This window comes from Engystomops pustulosus, chromosome 5 (genome assembly GCF_040894005.1).
Source record: "Engystomops pustulosus chromosome 5, aEngPut4.maternal, whole genome shotgun sequence".
Lineage (NCBI taxonomy): Eukaryota > Metazoa > Chordata > Amphibia > Anura > Leptodactylidae > Engystomops > Engystomops pustulosus.
The window spans coordinates 198,109,886-198,128,593 of record NC_092415.1 but is presented as its reverse complement, the minus strand read 5'-3'; the positions used below and the strand labels follow the sequence as shown (position 1 = coordinate 198,128,593).

The window sequence follows — 18,708 nt, the reverse complement described above, 5'->3', positions numbered from 1 at the left end:
TTTGGTTATTTTACGACCACTTTATCAAAAACCCTGTCGATCAATACAGATTTTTACTACCACTGAATATAAACAAATGTGTCCTCATTCACTGACAGGAAGCAAAGATCTTGAAAATGGAGATAAATTGAATTGCAAACTGCAATCGAAAGTTGTAGAACTTTTCATATTTAGAGTGATTTCCCTTTTGTTTATGTAAATTTGGAAAACCCCTTGAAGTATTGAATAAATGAGGCTTCTTTCGCAGCTGTGTGTATCTGGAGGTTCCCTTTAAGGTGCATGGGTCAGGTTGTAGAAGGGCGCTATACGTTGCTGTTTTTAAACCCCTTTAGAATCGGCTACTGTTAAAGATCCGTCCCCTCGGGGGATCCTTTTGCCTTGTATAGTCCTACGGAGCTTTTCAGGATGAAGGTACTAAACGCCGGCTGATTTATGGCGCTTTTTTTACAGAAGGCCATCTGATTATTTCTCTTTGAAACCCCGCTCGCAGCTCGTATGTCTTTCCGAAACAACAACGGGGTCACTTGAGGATGTGTTTTGAGCGCAATGTGTGAAGAGAAATACTGAGAATTACTTCTTACATCCTCCTGCCGCATCTTCCTAGAAACAGCAGCTTTCTGCCTTTTAATAGAACATTTCATAGAAAGTGAAAGAAGATTTTTTTTCCTGCAAATGATTATTTCATATTTCCGATAATTAAAAGCAGCGAAAAAGAGTAAAAAATAAGACAAAGTGGCCAGAAGGCGCAATCATTAAGCAACCTGAAAGTTGGGAGACTTAAAATGGCGCAATTATATAATATGTGATAAGCTGTGGTACAATAATTTCCAGATATTAGATATACAGGCGGTCCCCTACTTAAGAACAACCGACTTACAGACGACCCCTAGTTACAAACGGATGTTGGTAACTTACTGTACTTTAGTCCTAGGCTACAATAAGCTTTATTGTTAATCCTGGTCCTTGTGACAATCCAACATTTTTAAAATCCAATAGTCACAGAGGCCAAAAATAATTTCACTGGGGTTACAATTATAAAATATACAGTTCCGACTTACATACAAATTCAACTTAAGAACAAACCTGCAGAACCTATCTTGTACGTAACCCGAGGACCGCCTGTATGTATCTATTATCTATCCCTTTACATTCCAGGTTGTCGGCAGGTTAAGTTGTCACAAATACATATTGGAGGAAGTTTATTAAAGGGACATTCTAGCCCAAAGAAATGCTTTATTTCTTGCTGTCTCAATGACAAAATATCACACACTGATAATAATTAGTCTGGTTCCTGCTACACAGTTATATGTAATGGGCTCACAGCTCAGCCTCCCTGACTGTATACTTATGGTATTTTTCCAGTTTATTTAGGAAAATATATATAGACTGAGCAATAACAGTACAACCCCCAGTAAGCAGAGATGATCCTGGCTGTGGTTGGTCATGTGAGACTCTGCTGAGGCATCATGGGATATCGGCAAACAGAGGAGTGGATCCATTACAAAGAAAGTTCAGACTATGGTATACCCCCATGAGTAATTGTGTGTAGGTCACTTTATAAGCGTTCTAGTCATAGATTTCACGTGTCCCCAAGATTTGTAATTTTAGAGAATTTTTTTAATCCTAATTAGTTCATTGGTTCCATAGGGGTGGGGCTGCTTTTTCCGGTGCACGTTTTCTTCTATGAAGGGTGTCGATCAATGTGAAAAGGGGTGGTGTCGAAAGCAAACAAGGTAGATAGCAGGTGCACCGTTAATTATGGCCCTGCCCCTGGTGCACCAAGGACCTAATTTTCATAAAAGGGAAAAAAGTTAGTATTTTTTTAAAATTACTGATTATTTAGGAACAGAGCTGATACACACCCTTTAAATTAAAGGGGTGTTCCCATTTCAGCAAATTGTTATTGTTTTTATGATAAAAAGTTATACAATTTTCTAATATACTTTCTGTATCAATTCCTCTTGGTTTTATAGATCTCTGCTTGCTGTCATTCTATAGAAAGCTTTTATGTTTACTCCACGTGGACAGAAATCTGACCATGGTCACACAGGTGCACGGCTCGTTATATCACAGACAGTAATCTGAGCTTTGGGTTATAACGAGCATTGCACCTGTGTGACCATGGTCAGATTTCTGTCCACTAGTAGTAAACATAGAAGCTTCCTATAGCAGGACAGCAAGCAGAGATCTAGAAAACTGTAAGGAATTGATACAGAAAGTATATTGGGAAATTATATAACTATTTATCATAAAAAGAATGGCGTACATTTTCTGTACTGGGAATACCCCTTTAAGCATACCCCTACAGTTGAGAAAATAATTTAGTAATACTTACAGAATCGTTACTGCTTTTTGGTAGTTTCTCATCAAATTACATAATTATTTATGACGCAACCCGGATTATGTTAAGAACTAAGTGAAATATTCACCACCGCCCATATTATTACTGTAAATTGTTAAATATAGAAGTTTAAAGGGGTTAAAAATGAGCAGCATGGGTACTAACGATCCAAAAGCATTGAAATAGAGATTTGAATCCGTTTCACTGACCAGCACTTAAACTATCAGATATTTTTTTCCTGCACCTTTTAAAGGGATTGGTTAGGTTAGAAAACTTTAAAAAAAAATTTTTTTTACACTATATGAAGGTGTCTCTGCCTCTCTGGAGGACCCAATCTGCATTACACAGACAGTGCATTGATGTCAATAAGTAATGTGTAATACCTAATATCCCCTGTGGGAGTGCTGTAGGGAATGGAAACAATGGCCACTGGGTTCCCTTACACTATTGCAGTTATCCGCTTATGGTAATTGAAGCCGTATAACATGTACTGATTGTTTGAAGCGGAGAGCCCCTTTAATCTTGCTCTGCTTGTAGATAACACATTGATGGAGCTGCTTTATCTGTTATGTAAGGAAGGACAATTTATCAGCCATGATGTGTTTGCTGAGATCCGCTCACTAGTCTTCTGCTGAATATAATTTTCTATGTATTTCTTATCTAATAACTTGAGAGAACGCCGGCAAATATTTGTTTGGTTTCCATAGTGAGGTTGTGGGGGTGGGGTTGTGAAAGTTTTTTTTTTAGTAAGCTCCAAAGTGCATTGGACTTCATCAGGGGGACATCAAAGGACACGGACGCCACTGTGGGTGTTTTGTACATAGACCAATGTTTTTGTAGGCGTGCATATTTTTTATGTGTTTTTTATCTTCGTTTTTTATCGGACTGATGGTGTTTAGATTTGAATTTCTCCTAAACCGTAAAATTTTTCTCTGAGAAATTTGTAAATAAAGTTACATTGAAAAGAGAGCGATATGCGATATCAGACTCCCTCTACTGATTTAACATAGAGGGGGAGATTTATTTTAAGTCTCTGAGAGCAGAACTGTTCTAGTTGCCCATGGCAACCAATCAGAGCTCAGCATTCATTTTCCCACAGCTGTTTATAAAATTAAACCTGAGATCTGATTGGTTTCCATAGGCAACTAGAACAGTTTTACCTCAGAAATTCGATGATAAATCTCTCCCAGAGCGTTTTCTTTTTGTGTATCTTGTCCATGGACGTGTTAAACAAAGCATGGACCTCATGTATGAGACCTAGTGCAGGCAAAACCAAGGAGTGTTGCCCCTAGCAACCAATCAGATTACCTCTTGCAGTTTGAGGCCTGCATAAAAAAAGACAAAATAAATTTGATTTGTTTCTATATGTAGCCCCTCATGATGTCCTCGGCGCACGTTTTAACAGTTTCAACTATTGCGTGCTTCAGTGTCCCACAAAGCCCTTTCCAAGGGTCAAAATATACTAAAATACCTGTAATGATATAAATACAAACATTTTTGTACAGACGTTTTTCCAAAATGGCTGCTCACAAAATGGCTGCCAGCATCTTTAAAGGGAACCTACCACCCTGATTCTACCTGTTAGCTACAAAGTCAGTCCTTTTTCCCCCTAATAATGAATGGAGCAGGGTTGATGAAGTCTTGTGCTAGTGGAGGGGGCTTGAGGAGGGATATAACCCACTTCACTATCTATAAAGATGACAACGGCCATTTTGTGACAAAGAATTGAAGAGTTGAAGGAGATTTGGGGGATTTTGGCTTCCATTTTGCACTAAGATAAGCATTGTTTTTTTTATTATCAAGTGATATTGGTATTTGTCCTAAATATATTTAAGGGGGTTGTCCGGAATTTAAAAAAACTGACTGACTGCTGTCTTCCAGAAATAGCGCTGTAGGTTGTATGTGGTATCTTATTTGTAAAGTCGAGCTGCAATATCGAACACAACACTTGGACAGGGGTGGTGTTGTCTCTAGAAGAAAGCAGCCATGTTTTTTTTTTGTAATTTTAACATGTTCATGTATGTAGTGCAGCTATAACACTCATTTTTCTTCATTTCAGGTGGTGACATTATGGTACAGAGCTCCTGAAGTTCTCCTCCAGTCCAGCTATGCCACGCCGGTGGATCTTTGGAGCGTTGGATGTATATTTGCAGAATTGTTTCGGCGAAAGTAAGATTCCTTCATAATCCCTGACAATAAAATTATGCAAATTTTCTTTTTTTTTTTCAACATTTATCACATTGAAACTTCGGGAAAATATACCAAGATCAAAGATCATGACCACCATTCATCCCTCAAATCTGATGCATGAAGTGAAGGTCCCTGGGGCCAGACCCTCACTGAACAGATTTTTATCTTGTATAGTGTGTATAGCAGATAACTTAATTTAGTTGGTACAACCCCTTTAACTCCTTAATGACCACAGTTTTGGCTTTTTGTGGTGGTCATTAAGAAAACTTCTAATGCAACACTGTTCTACAGCGCGGTCAAACATGGACTGTGATGTCTAAGGAGCAACAGAGGGAGTGAACCATCGGTACCCCGCAGCTCTGGTTGTAGAGCGACAAAAAAACCACACAAAAATCATCCAATCCAAAAAACAAAATCACACACATTTTGTACCTCCACAACAGTACCAACCCAGGCTACAAAACTGTTATAGTATTTATACCATACTACGAAACACTTAAAAAAAAACAAAAAAAAAAAACAAATAACGATGGCAAACTGACTATTTTTAATTACCGTATTTTTCGGACTACAAGGCGCACCGGATTATAAGGCGCACCATCAATAAATGCCTGCTAAAATGTCTAGGTTCATATATAAGGCGCACCGGATTATAAGGATGAATGACCAGCAGGTGGCAGACCTGTGCACAGTACAAGGCAGCTGTTGTCTGTAAGTACCGTTCATATATAAGGCGCACTGGATTATAAGGCACACCTTTTGATTTCTGAGAAATTCAAAGGATTTTTTGTGCGCTTCATAGTCCGAAAAATACGGTATTCATCAAACTAAAAATGTTATTAACTGTGATCAAAAAACTTTATGAATTCCAGGTGGGTACAAATAAAATATACAGGTTTTTTTTTTAGCCATCGCACAAATTGACAAAAGATTTCGAAAGTTATATTGCTTGGAAGGTGGTGGTGCAAAAAGTTTTTTTTTTTTGTTCCTTAAAACTTTTTATTATGGAAACGAATAACCGTTTAAAAAAAAACAAACCTATAAATTTTGTATATATGGTAACTATAGTGACAGAACAATAAAAAAGTGATAACATATAGAAGGCATAGACAAAAAAAACTGAACAATGGCCCGGGCATTAACACGGAAACAGGTGCAGAGGTCAGGGGTTAAATGGCCATGGAAAAACTGGTTGACATTTTAGTCGACTATTACGCAAGTTTTCTCGGACAAGGGTGGCAAAAAACCTCCACTATCATGCAAATGTAGGAGAGAAAGTCGCAAACCAGTAATTAATAAACCACGTATTGTATATATCGCCATCTATATCTGCTCTGATCGTAAGACCCGGGGGATCCGGCAGATGTTTTCTCAGCATCAGCAGTTGTTTGATTGACAGCCGTTGTAAAGCGCAGTAACTGCATTATTCTGCGGTCGGCTTTTACTGTAACAGCAGGGACCTGGCATTACAAGTGTGGTTTTCTTCCCAGTATTCGCACTTGCCAGACGTCCATTACGGGCTCAGTGCTGTGGTGAGATCAGCCGGTGACAATCAAGAGGGAAACACCAGGAAGTCTGTGACGGCAAACGTTGGCTTGGTAAAAAGTACACACAGGGCGGCGGCGGGACTGACAGGGTGGGATAGAAGATTTATGCCACATTATTGAGGTTAAGAAACATCATTTACATTTGATTCCAGGAAATTCAGATTCTCTGCTACTTTCATAGAATTTGGGCCTAAAACCACGGGAGACAGTACTTATACGGTATGACTGGCCATTGGGTACATTTTGTATGGATTACTCCGGATCTGCTCCCATCTACGTTAGAGGCTCCGCGTGTATTGCTAATATGCGGATAAATGGTTGGATGTGACATATTCCGTTATAAGTCATTCAGGCACGGCTGGTGGCCATATGCATCGAACATTGGGGCACATTTACTTACCCTGTCCCCGGAGTTCACCGTAAGTGCATTGTCCAATGATAATGCCCTGTGCCGCGATTCACTAAGATTGTGCGTCCGATATCCTGCATGTGTCGCTTCCCCGCTTAGGTCCGGCAGAGTTCACCTTCTTCTTCCTGGTGCATGTAAGTGCATTGTCTTGCGACACAATTTGAAAGTTAAATCCCGCGCTCAGTCCGAATCAGTCGCAAGGAAGCAGCGCGTGTGACACATTGCCAGCACAGACACCTGTTAAATACCTGTCCAAGCCGTGCAATCCCCAAAAACGATGAACAATCCGACGACCGTGCGGTCTGTGACCCTTAGTAAATAAGCCCCATTATATCAAAACAACATATATACTGTATAAGGTCAATAACACTGGTGGTTTAGGAGATTTGTGTGGTATTTTATGTTCCGATTTGGCCCGAAGAACGGAAGCCATAGTCGTGTTCATAAATTCATATAAACACCATAATTTCCATAAGATGTGGTGTATCGACAGGTATGGACTCGATGGAAGCACAGTCCCCACAATGTCAGCTATAGGGTACTATAGTATAGTATAGTAGTAGTAATGGTATAGTTATAGTATAGTATAGTATAGTAGTAGTAATAGTATAGTAGTAGTAATGGTATAGTTATAGTATAGTATGGTAATAGTATAGTAGTAGTATAGTATGGTAATAGTATAGTATAGTAGTAGTAATAGTATAGTAGTAGTATTAGTATAGTATAGTAATAGTATAGTAGTTTTAGTATAGTAGTAGTAATAGTATTAGTACCAAGATGGCAGGTTTAGGCCTCAAGCTGCCATGACAATCCCATGGTCCCCTGGTGAAGCAGGGATAAGGTGGGGGTCGCAAAACTACAGTCCTGGGCATACTGGGAGTTGTAGTTCCACAACAGCTGGAGGGTCAAAAGTTCAAAATGACATGACTGAGGAAAGCGATTACTGCGCTGTCATTGAGGCTCTTTAATAGAAGGATCTATTAGTGTCCAAAAGACACAGTCACACTGGGGGGGGGACGACATTAGCTATAAACTAGAGGCCGGAAACCGGTGTCATCATGGAACTTATTGACTTGGCCGGCGTTCTGGGCCAGCTGCTTAAACAGTTAGTTTCCCAGAGTGCTCCAGAAACAATTGCTTCATCTTACATCCTCCCTTTTTTTTTTTTTTTTTTTGTATACAGTTACATGGTTTATTAATATTTCCGATTCCGGCTTTAATATACAAGCATACAAAGGGTTAATGTTAGCAGAAACAACGAAAACTACAAACTATGAACAAGCGTCACAGGGGTTCATCGAAGATGAGTATATATATATATATATATATATATATATATATATATATATATATATATATATATATACACATACTGTCTTATGACATATGGGCGTCATATTGGGGGTCTAATAGACTGGGGATGAAGCAGCTCTTTCTCCCTCTCTACCAGAATGAAATCCAAGCACATCTTCAGACAGAAATGACCGGATAGGCCCTATCTTTTATATATCGGACAGATGGGATCCCACAGATCAGCTGTTCCTGGGGAGCGCAGTTGCTGGTATTGTTTACAAGCTGTTCATAGCGCAGGTTTTTAGTACTGTACCGGTGTCACATCCAAATCGAAAATCCACTCTACGAATAGTCCTACAAGTGGGTAGCATGGCACCCAGCATCTAAACACTACTGGGAGCTGCACTCTCCGCTAACATATTGTAATTTGGGGTTCTAGTTTTTTGACTCTGAAGATCTAAATTTTAAGGCATATATTTTACAGGTGGATAATCCCTTTAAGCCTCTTTGCATTTCGTCTTCTTCTGAAGATAAATTTGTGAGGTTGCAGTAGTCCTGCCCTTTAAGCCTCACCCAAAGAGTATTGCACTTATTAGAAAATTGGCGTGATAACTCAAAAATTTTTTGTGTAATCGAGTGCACTAATTGGCGATTTGCTAGACCCTGATTTGCTGATGGTTGGATTGTCGACACATAGGGGCTCATTTAGTAAGGGTCCGAATTGTACATTTTCGTCGGGTTTCCCAAATGTTTCCGATTTGCGCCAAATTGCCCTGGGATTTTGGCGCACATGATCGGATTGTGGTGCATCGCCGCCGGCTTTCACGCGACAGAAATTGGGGGGGCGGGCCGTCGGAAAAAACGCGGAATTTAAAAAAGAATTTGTGTCGCAAGAATATCACTCACATACTCCGAGACGGAGGAGGTGAACTCCGGCGGACCTCAGCGCAGCAGCGACACCTGGTGGACATCGGGTGCACGACCTTAGTGAATCCCGGCAGAACCCGAATCAGCGTCGAAGAATGCGCCGCTGTATCGCGACTGGACCGGGTAAGTAAATGTGCCCCATAATGGGCATTTCAGTGGTGACCAGTTCATCATCGTCATGTCTATGGTATCACAACCATTGACCCTACAATTGACCATGGATATTTAGAGACTGTGGGATACAGGTTACAACTCACTCATTTCTACTACTACTACTTTGTATACGGAAACTTTGTGCTTATTGTCACCTCCCACACTCTTTGGCAATAGGATAAAGTTGGAAACGCTTCTGTGATCTTGAGGGGAAGTTGTGGTTTTGGATGACAGGTGTAGAGCTTTCAATTGGTATTTATAGTGCACACAAGGTAAATGTTTCCATTTTGGTAGATGAGAGGGAAGATTCTAGTTAAGAATCTAAAAGTTTAGCAATTGTTAAAAGTTCTTTGAAGGAAATCTATCACATCGGGGGCGTGGCCGTCAGAAAACCCGTCGGATTCGGAAAAACCGCCATATTTTTATTATTTTTTTTAAAAATGTGTCGCTTGACATGCTCTTACCTGCACCCAGCAACGGATGGTGAACTCCAGCAAACTTCGGCGGACTTCAGCGCAGCAGCGACACCTGGTGGACATCGGGCGCACTACCTTAGTGAATCGCCAGAAGATCCGAATCCTCGACGGAGAATGCGACGCTGGATCGCGACAGGACCGGGTAAGTAAATGTGCCCCATTGTTCTTTATGCTGCTAATAGCTTAGTTTTTTAGAAAACTGTCTTTTAAAAATATGCAAATTAACCTCAGTGGCTTATCTGGCCCCATTGTCTGCTAATTTTTTCCGCTTCATTTGGAGTTTCTGCCTGCCTTCTCCCGCCCCGAGGGAAGGGGGGGGGGTTGAATAATTACCAGAAAACGGGGCCAGAAGGGGCTTCTGTGAAATAGTGAGGAGCCCCTGAGGCTTATTTGCATAATTTTTAAAGACGGTTTTCTTAAAAATGAAGCTAGAAGCAGCAAAGAGAAGAATGGACCCTGTTTCAGGAGGCACACACCAGCATGTAAGTGTACTTAGTTTAGAAGCACTGCATCCATGTAGTAAGCTGTAACAAAGAATTCTCATTGTAGGACTTTGTATTCAGCACCTCCTATCACCTGGACAGTTCTAAAAACTTAGAGAGAGGGTAGAGATCTTGGTATCTGTATACTCTGCAGATGTCTTCCTCTAATTACAGAGGATAGGGGATTAGCCAATGTCACATTGAATGAGACAAACAGACCCCCAGACAAACAGTAGACATGCTCTTATGGGGGTGACCTTGGAGCCAGTCATTGACCACTAGGGTTTACTTCTCTATATCGTATAGAAACTAGGCTCTGCGTAAATGGAGCTCAGTTGTTTGGGTGCTTTTTTGATACTCCCACCTAAGCCATCATGTGATCACCATAACCAATCAAGAGTGAGAATTGTGATGTCACCGTTTTCGTTAATGAGTTAGGCAGAAACCTCCTTTCATAACAAATGGAACTGATTTTTAGGTTCATAAATTTCTAGCGCATGTGAATACTCCCTGAATGGGTCTGGCAGTGATGTAGGATTTCTTATCCGCCCTTATTTTTTTGTATGAAGCCGATGCTGGAAAGTCTCATTAATCCATAGATGTCTCCTGGCCCAACGTTATCCGATATAATAATAAATTCGGGATGTCTCGGCCTCCATGGGAGCGTCTTCTTATTCACTGTCTGTTTCTTCCACATCGGCAGATGGTCTCAATCAGGACATATTTGACGGGGAGCTGTACTGCGGGTGTTCATTGAGTCTTTGGATTCTTATCAAGAAGCTGCTGTATCAACATACAGCACATTTCTGGAAGGAAACATATTATGGAGATAAAGGAACGGTCGAACACGTCGGGGAGGACTACCTGGTGGCGTGAGAATATTTTCTTGGACTGCTTCCACCGAGGAAGATCAAAGGAGCAAAAATGACGACATGTTGGATCCCAACATGTCCGACCGAAATGGACATGCACGAAAATGTTCACATAGCCCGTGCCAAGTCCTCGCAACATCTGCGATAGTTTCCCCAATTCCACAGGCTCCTCGTTCACTTGTGGTTATATCATCCTCTGAGAAGCCCCCGGTGATATCACAGCTGTCAGGATTTAGCTAAGGGGCCAACTTTACTACCATAGTAATGAAAATTAGTTTTATGGGAGGCTTCTTAACATGACTGCTTGCTGCACTGATGAGGGTTGGGTGCTGCATGTGATTGTAGTTAGGTAGGAAAACTCAAATTATGTTAATGCACAGAAAATAGTTGGGTCACATGCTCAATTCATGTGTTAGATGAGGTAGGGCATGTCTTCAGAGCGCTCAACACTGAGATTGGCCAGATACCTGTCGATCCCTCTCTATACACATGCATCTTCAGCAGGTGCAGACATTTATTTGTCCTGAATAAGAGAAGATAGGTTTTCTAGGATGTAACAAGGAAAACATTGCCTCATTTGCTACCTTGTGAGGCCTTCTATGCCAAATTTATAGCATAGAAGCAGTGAAAGAATTATGAATTATTCCGTGGTGCAAGAATTTGCGATTCTTACAGTGACTACGACTCCTCAATGCCATGGCGGGGGTCTAGAGTGGCACGTCAGGGTGGGTGGGCGTTCCTGCCCGTGCCTGCATAATTTTGAAAAACCTGCTTTTTTTTTTTTTAAGCATAGCTACTGACAAAGCAAAGCTGATGTCTGTGTCTCACACATGTGTATAGGAGGCCACAGCATGTCAGGCACTTGTGTAGCTGATGTCTGTGTCTCACACATGTGTATAGGAGGACACAGCATGTCAGGCACTTGTGTAGCTGATGTCTGTGTCTCACACATGTGTATAGGAGGACACAGCATGTCAGGCACTTGTGTAGCTGATGTCTTGTATCTCACATGTGTATAGGAGAAGAGAACATGTCAGGTAATTGTGTAGCTGATGCCTGTGTCTCACACATGTGTATAGGAGAAGAGAACATGTCAGGTAATTGTGTAGCTGATGCCTGTGTCTCACACATGTGTATAGGAGGCCACAGCATGTCAGGCACTTGTGTAGCTGATGTCTGTGTCTCACACATGTGTATAGGAGGACACAGCATGTCAGGCACTTGTGTAGCTGATGTCTGTGTCTCACACATGTGTATAGGAGGACACAGCATGTCAGGCACTTGTGTAGCTGATGTCTTGTATCTCACATGTGTATAGGAGAAGAGAACATGTCAGGTAATTGTGTAGCTGATGTCTGTGTCTCACACATGTGTATAGGAGAAGAGAACATGTCAGGTAATTGTGTAGCTGATGTCTGTGTCTCACACATGTGTATAGGAGGACACACACAGCATGTCAGGGACTTGTGTAGCTGATGTCTGTGTCTCACACATGTGTATAGGAGGACACAGCATGTCAGGCACTTGTGTAGCTGATGCCTGTGTCTCACACATGTGTATAGGAGGACACAGCATGTCAGGCACTTGTGTAGCTGATGTCTGTGTCTCACACATGTGTATAGGAGAACACAGCATGTCAGGCACTTGTGTAGCTGATGTCTGTGTCTCACACATGTGTATAGGAGAACACAGCATGTCAGGCACTTGTGTAGCTGATGCCTGTGTCTCACACATGTGTATAGGAGGACACAGCATGTCAGGTACTTGTGTAGCTGATGTCTGTGTCTCACACATGTGTATAGGAGGACACAGCATGTCAGGCACTTGTGTAGCTTATGTCTGTGTCTCACACATGTGTATAGGAGGACACACACAGCATGTCAGGGACTTGTGTAGCTAATGTCTGTGTGTCTCACATGTATATAGGACAAGAGAACATGTCAGGTAATTGTATAGCTGAATTGTGTAGACAGCACTGTTTTGACATAGTTATGTCTCTTCAGTAAAGTGTAGGAAACTGGTTTAACTGCGTGAGAGACTTTTGACAAGAGTCGGGAAGGAAGAGTTCTGCTTAAAGGAAACCTACCACTGCTCGCATGATAAAATCATGTGAGCAGACCACCTGGTAGGATATTTAATACCGATGCCGGCACATACTTTAGTTAGGCACGGCGATCGTTAGTTTAGATAAAAAAATGTTTTACTTACATATGAAAATATTCCTCCGGTGCTACCCCTACGTCATCTTCGGAAGGGAGATGCCTTCCGATCTTTAATTATTCCCGCCTCCTTCATTGCGCCCGTCCTCCTTCGGGTGCCGAGAGCCGTGACGTCACCAAGCTCTTGGCACCTATCGCTGTCTGGCTGTGTGAGAGTTAGTATCTGCGCATGCGCGATAGGTGCCGAGAGCTTGGTGATGTCACGGCTCTCGGTACCCGAAGGAGGACGGCTACAATGAAGGAGGCGGGAATAATTAAAGATCGGAAGGCATCTCCCTTCCGAAGATGACGTAGGGGTAGCACCGGAGGGATATTTTCATATGTAAGTAAAACATTTTTTTATCTAAACTAACGATCGCTGTGCCTAACTAAAGTATGTGCCGGCATCAGTATTAAATATCCTACCAGGTGGTCTGCTCGCATGATTTTATAATGCGAGCAGTGGTAGGTTTCCTTTAAAAGCATATTAAGAAAAGTGTATCCTGACAGAGGGGGCAGACACCAGTATGTCAGTGTGCTTGGTTTACAATCCGTCATCCTGGTGGTAGATTTCCTTTAAGGCCGCCTTGCAGGTGTGTGGAGACTTATCCAACATCCAGTCATTAGGCTTCCTGAAAGTCATCCGTGATGTGAAGGGGGCTGCCTTACAAGCTAGCAAATGAGGCATTGTTTGCCTTGTCTGATCCTGGAAAACTTATTTGGGTATTTCCCAGAATCCACTAGTGGAACAATAGTGGCGGCCTTGATTGGCAAAGTCTCTTCTACCAAATCTGTTGGAAGGAGAATTGGGAGGACCCCTACACATCAGATACACATTTTATGATTTTCGATTACTCCTTTTGTTAACAATGGCATTTCAAGAATCCCTGGCACCCCCTTAGTCAAGTCATTTACGGGCCTCGTTAAAGGGAGTTCACCACCTATGTAAGTCTTTCCAAAATGACGTAGAGCAAGTCAGTCTAACAATTATTGTACCTTTGCGGCTCCATTATGCGTTTGCCAAGAACATAGTATACAGGCAGTCCCCGGGTTACATACAGGGTAGGTTCTGTAGGTTTGTTCTGAAGGTGAATTTGTATGTAAGTCGGAACCGTATACTTTACTATTGTAACCCCAGTGCAAATTTTTTTGGTCTCAATTGGATTTTAAAAATGTTGGATTGTCATAAGAACCAGGATTATCCATGAATCTTAATTACAGACACCTCTGATAACTGTTATAGCTGATTATTGTAGCCTAAGGCTAAAGCACAGTAATTACCAACATCCAGAGGTCCGTTTGTAACTAGGGGTCATATGTAAGTCAGGTGTTCTTAAGTAGGGGTCCGCCTGTAGTCCTATATCTCAGGTGAACCCTCATATCTGCGGAGCGAGAAGTGAGATTTGTTTGGGCTATAATGACACAATGGGGGTCATTTATGTTTCCCTTTCTCTTATACATATTTGCATAAAAATTTGCAACTTTTCCCCTCCCCTGGCAAAGTTAGATGTGCATGAATTTTTCAGTGCTGTGCCTGAAAGTTGCAATTTTGGGGCAAATTGTTGTAAAAAGTTGCAATTTTGGTGCAAATTAATTGCAGTTCTGAAAAGGCGTAGGCAAAAATTTACAAGGGGGTTGCAGAAGAATTTGTGACTTTTGTGCCACTGGCCTGATAGATCACCATCTGAGATCAATGAAACAAGTCAAAAACGCCCAAAAAAAGCAAAAATGCACCTGACACCTGTCCTGACTAAAGATAAATAGCCCCCAAGGAATTTTTTTTGGTATTGTCCCTCTGCAATTGAAAAGCCATAACTTCATGTTTTGATTGACACGGCTGTACAGGGTCTTTTATATGTGAGAGTATTTACCGTATATAATTTCATAGTTTATACGGTTGAAAAAAGACACTTGTCCATTAATTTCAACCAAGGAAGGGAAGGGATTGGATGAGGAAGGGATTTAGGGGAAACAATTCTATATCACATAACCATAAAAAGGCATCTAGACCCTTCTTGAAGCTCTCTGCTGTCCCTGCTGTGACCTGCGCCTGAGCTCTCTGCTGTCCCTGCTGTGACCTGCGCCTGAGCTCTCTGCTGTCCCTGCTGTGACCTGCGCCTGAGCTCTCTGCTGTCCCTGCTGTGACCTGCGCCTGAGCTCTCTGCTGTCCCTGCTGTGACCTGCGCCTGAGCTCTCTGCTGCCCCTGCTGTGACCTGCGCCTGAGCTCTCTGCTGTCCCTGCTGTGACCTGCGCCTGAGCTCTCTGCTGTCCCTGCTGTGACCTGCGCCTGAGCTCTCTGCTGTCCCTGCTGTGACCTGCGCCTGAGCTCTCTGCTGTCCCTGCTGTGACCTGCGCCTGAGCTCTCTGCTGTCCCTGCTGTGACCTGCGCCTGAGCTCTCTGCTGTCCCTGCTGTGACCTGCGCCTGAGCTCTCTGCTGTCCCTGCTGTGACGTGGGCCTGAGCTCTCTGCTGTCCCTGCTGTGACCTGCGCCTGAGCTCTCTGCTGTCCCTGCTGTGACCAGCGCCTGAGCTCTCTGCTGTCCCTGCTGTGACCAGCGCCTGAGCTCTCTGCTGTCCCTGCTGTGACCTGCGCCTGAGCTCTCCGCTGTCCCTGCTGTGACCTGCGCCTGAGCTCTCTGCTGCCCCTGCTGTGACCTGCGCCTGAGCTCTCTGCTGTCCCTGCTGTGACCTGCGCCTGAGCTCTCCACTGTCCCTGCTGTGACCTGCGCCTGAGCTCTCCACTGTCCCTGCTGTGACCTGCGCCTGAGCTCTCTGCTGCCCCTGCTGTGACCTGCGCCTGAGCTCAGCTATTCCACAGATTGACAGTTCTCATAGTAAAAATGTTCAGAGCTTGTTGGGGTCATGGAGTCATTTTAGATCATGTTCGTTTCACACGCATTTCACTGTAAAAACAATTGATAAATGAATTTTCTAGGGGGTTTGGTTCTATTCAATATATGGGCAAGAAAATATTTTATATCGGCAATTGAGATTTTTGCTTTGGACGTTTTAAGGAAATTTTTACCAAAAAAAACTATTGTACGTCATTCTTGGGAATTACTATTCGACCTAAGTCTAATGGATTACGGTAGCATAATCTTGGGTGAAGGGGGAAGGTCACTGCTGACCATGAAGATGGTCAAACTGGTGGTGGTCAGTATGAAATATTTCCCAATACCAATTGTTCAGATCTAGACCAATCAATGACCGTTCCCTGTTTTTCTCTTCCAGACCTTTGTTTCGTGGTAATTCAGATGTGGATCAGCTAGAGAAGATATTCGAGTAAGTTAATGAACCCTTTGCTAACCCTTTCAAAGGAAATCTACTACTAACGTCAATCATGATAAACCAGGGACATTACTCATAGATCCAGGCACCGGGACTGTGGTAATCATCTTGTATTTGTTATCCATGGCCTCCTTCTTTCTAAATATCAACTTTTATAATTATGCTAATTAGCCCTAAGGGCTCTGGCTTCGCAGGCTGTTGTTACACTGTGCAGCAGCACATCTCAGTCTCACCCTCCCCGCTGCATCTACTGTCATCTCAGCAGCAGTGAGCACACAGTGGGTGGGGGGGGGAAGTGTTGCTTCAGAATGTAACAGCCCATGAATCTGGGGCTCTCATTACACGCCCATAGCCTTTCTGGCTCATTAGCATAAATATAAAAGTTGTTATTAGAAGGAAGGAGGCCATGGATAAGAAATATAAGAAGATACCACAGTCCCGATGCCTGGATCTATGAGTAATGTCCCTGGTATATCAGGATGGATTGTGATGGTAGATTCTCTTTATATGTCTCTCATACTGCAGCTAATTCTCTCCTGCATGTGCCGCTCTGCCTTGTGCCCCGTGTTGGTTGTATGTGACATCAGGACCCATAGCAGAGCTGCACCAGGAGACGACCCAGGAGCAGTACAGTACAGCTAACAAATGCCTTCTCCTGCTGCTGGGGTCATTCTGCCCAGTGTCCTTAACCTGACGCATACAGCCAGTGTCAGGCGTCAGCACACAGAGCTGAGCGGCAGGAGACGACCCGGGAGCAGTAAGGATTTCTCAGCTGCACTCACTGCTACCTGGCCTCCTGCACCAATGATCACTTCCATCAGGTATGTTACATTGGTTCTGGAAGTGGTTATTGGACTCTGACAGTCAGCAGGGTTTGGACCGCAGCTCATGGCTTGACAGGCTGCATGTGACCTGACTTTGCGGCTTGTGCACCCATGATCCCCCATTTAGTTGAGATGAATGTGGCTGCACTTTATGTACATGCTCAGGAGTGAAGCTTTTCCACTATAGATTAGAGGAATAAGACACTGGGGAAGAAGGCCTGCATTGATCTCAGCACTTCTAGAGGGACAATAAAACACGAGTCGGAGTCAGTGACCGTTTTGGTGGAGCTGGAGTCGGAGGTTTGGCTTCCCGACTCCACAGCCCTACTAGTCTGTACAGCAAAGCTAGCCAGAGAGCTAAAGAAAATAAGACCGATTTTTTTTTTTACATTTTTGTAAGTGAGCAATGTGAAAACTGGAATAATTTTTTTTTTTATGTGGATTACACAAAGTAGAAAAACTACTTTCATTTTAAAAATAAAAAACTTTTTGGAATAAAATCCTCTAAATAATGATGGTGTTTTCTGATTCCTACCAAGATGAGGTAATGAAAATTTTGATGTCTCCCTCTAGTGGTGACTTCATAAATACCTTGTAGCCGTGCACCTGTGTGACATCACATGACCAGGGATATAAGGAGCCGTGCACCTGTGTGACATCACATGACCAGGGATATAAGGAGCCGTGCACCTGTGTGACATCACATGACCAGGGATATAAGGAGCCGTGCACCTGTGTGACATCACATGACCAGGGATATAAAGAGCCATGCACCTGTGTAACATCACATGACCAGGGATATACTGAGCCGTGCACCTGTGTGACATCACATGACCAGGGATATAAAGAGCTGTGCACCTGTGTGACACTACATGACCAGGGATATAATGAGCCGTGCACCTGTGTGACATCACATTACCAGGGATATAGCGAGCCGTGCAGCTGTGTGCCATCACATGACCAGGGATATAATGAGCCGTGCACCTGTGTGACATCACATGACCAGGGATATAACAAGTCATGCACCTGTGTGACATCACATGACCAGGGATATAACAAGTCATGCACCTGTGTGACATCACATGACCAGGGATATAACAAGTCATGCACCTGTGTGACATCACATGACCAGGGATATAACAAGCCGTGCACCTGTGTGACATCACATGGACCGATGTTTATCCACAAGAAGTAAACATTGAAATGTCCTGTGGAATTATAGAAAGCGGAGATCTAGAGATCCATGAGGAATTGATACAGAAAGTATGTTGGAAAATTCTAGAACTTGTCATTACACAAACAATATCAATTCCTAGTGGAGAAACAACTTTAATGCTCCGGTCTTTATCTGCAGTGTAATTGGGCTTCCGGAGGAAGAGTCGTGGCCGGTTGAAGTGGCCATCCCTCAGAGCGCATTTCAGTACAGACAAGCACAACCGCTAGAAGATATTGTTCCAGACATTGATGATCTTGGCAAAGATTTGCTGCTGGTAAGTAAATTCATCAAAGCTGAGGGAAATAGGTTGGATTTTTGTTTCTGCTACGTTAGGATCCAACCATAGGCACCCTCACCTATCTAGAGCCACAGATACATAATCCAGCCCCGTATAGTGACAGTAGGGAGCCACAGGACACTGATTATAAGATTAGCTCCACCCTAGTGACAACCTATGATGTATTATAGGTTCAGGCCCAGATGTAACAAGA

The 18,708-nt window shown here is 42.9% G+C and overlaps 1 protein-coding gene across 1 annotated transcript in view; it reads left to right on the top strand.

Moving 5' to 3' along the window:
- CDK6 (cyclin dependent kinase 6) overlaps positions 1–18,708 on the top strand; it is a 93,712-nt gene that overhangs the window by 72,590 nt on the left and 2,414 nt on the right. Inside the window, exons 5-7 of the mRNA XM_072154316.1 lie at positions 4,401–4,510; positions 16,121–16,171; positions 18,356–18,491. Coding sequence (XP_072010417.1) covers positions 4,401–4,510; positions 16,121–16,171; positions 18,356–18,491 — 297 coding nt within the window. The remainder of the gene's footprint in view (positions 1–4,400; positions 4,511–16,120; positions 16,172–18,355; positions 18,492–18,708) is intronic.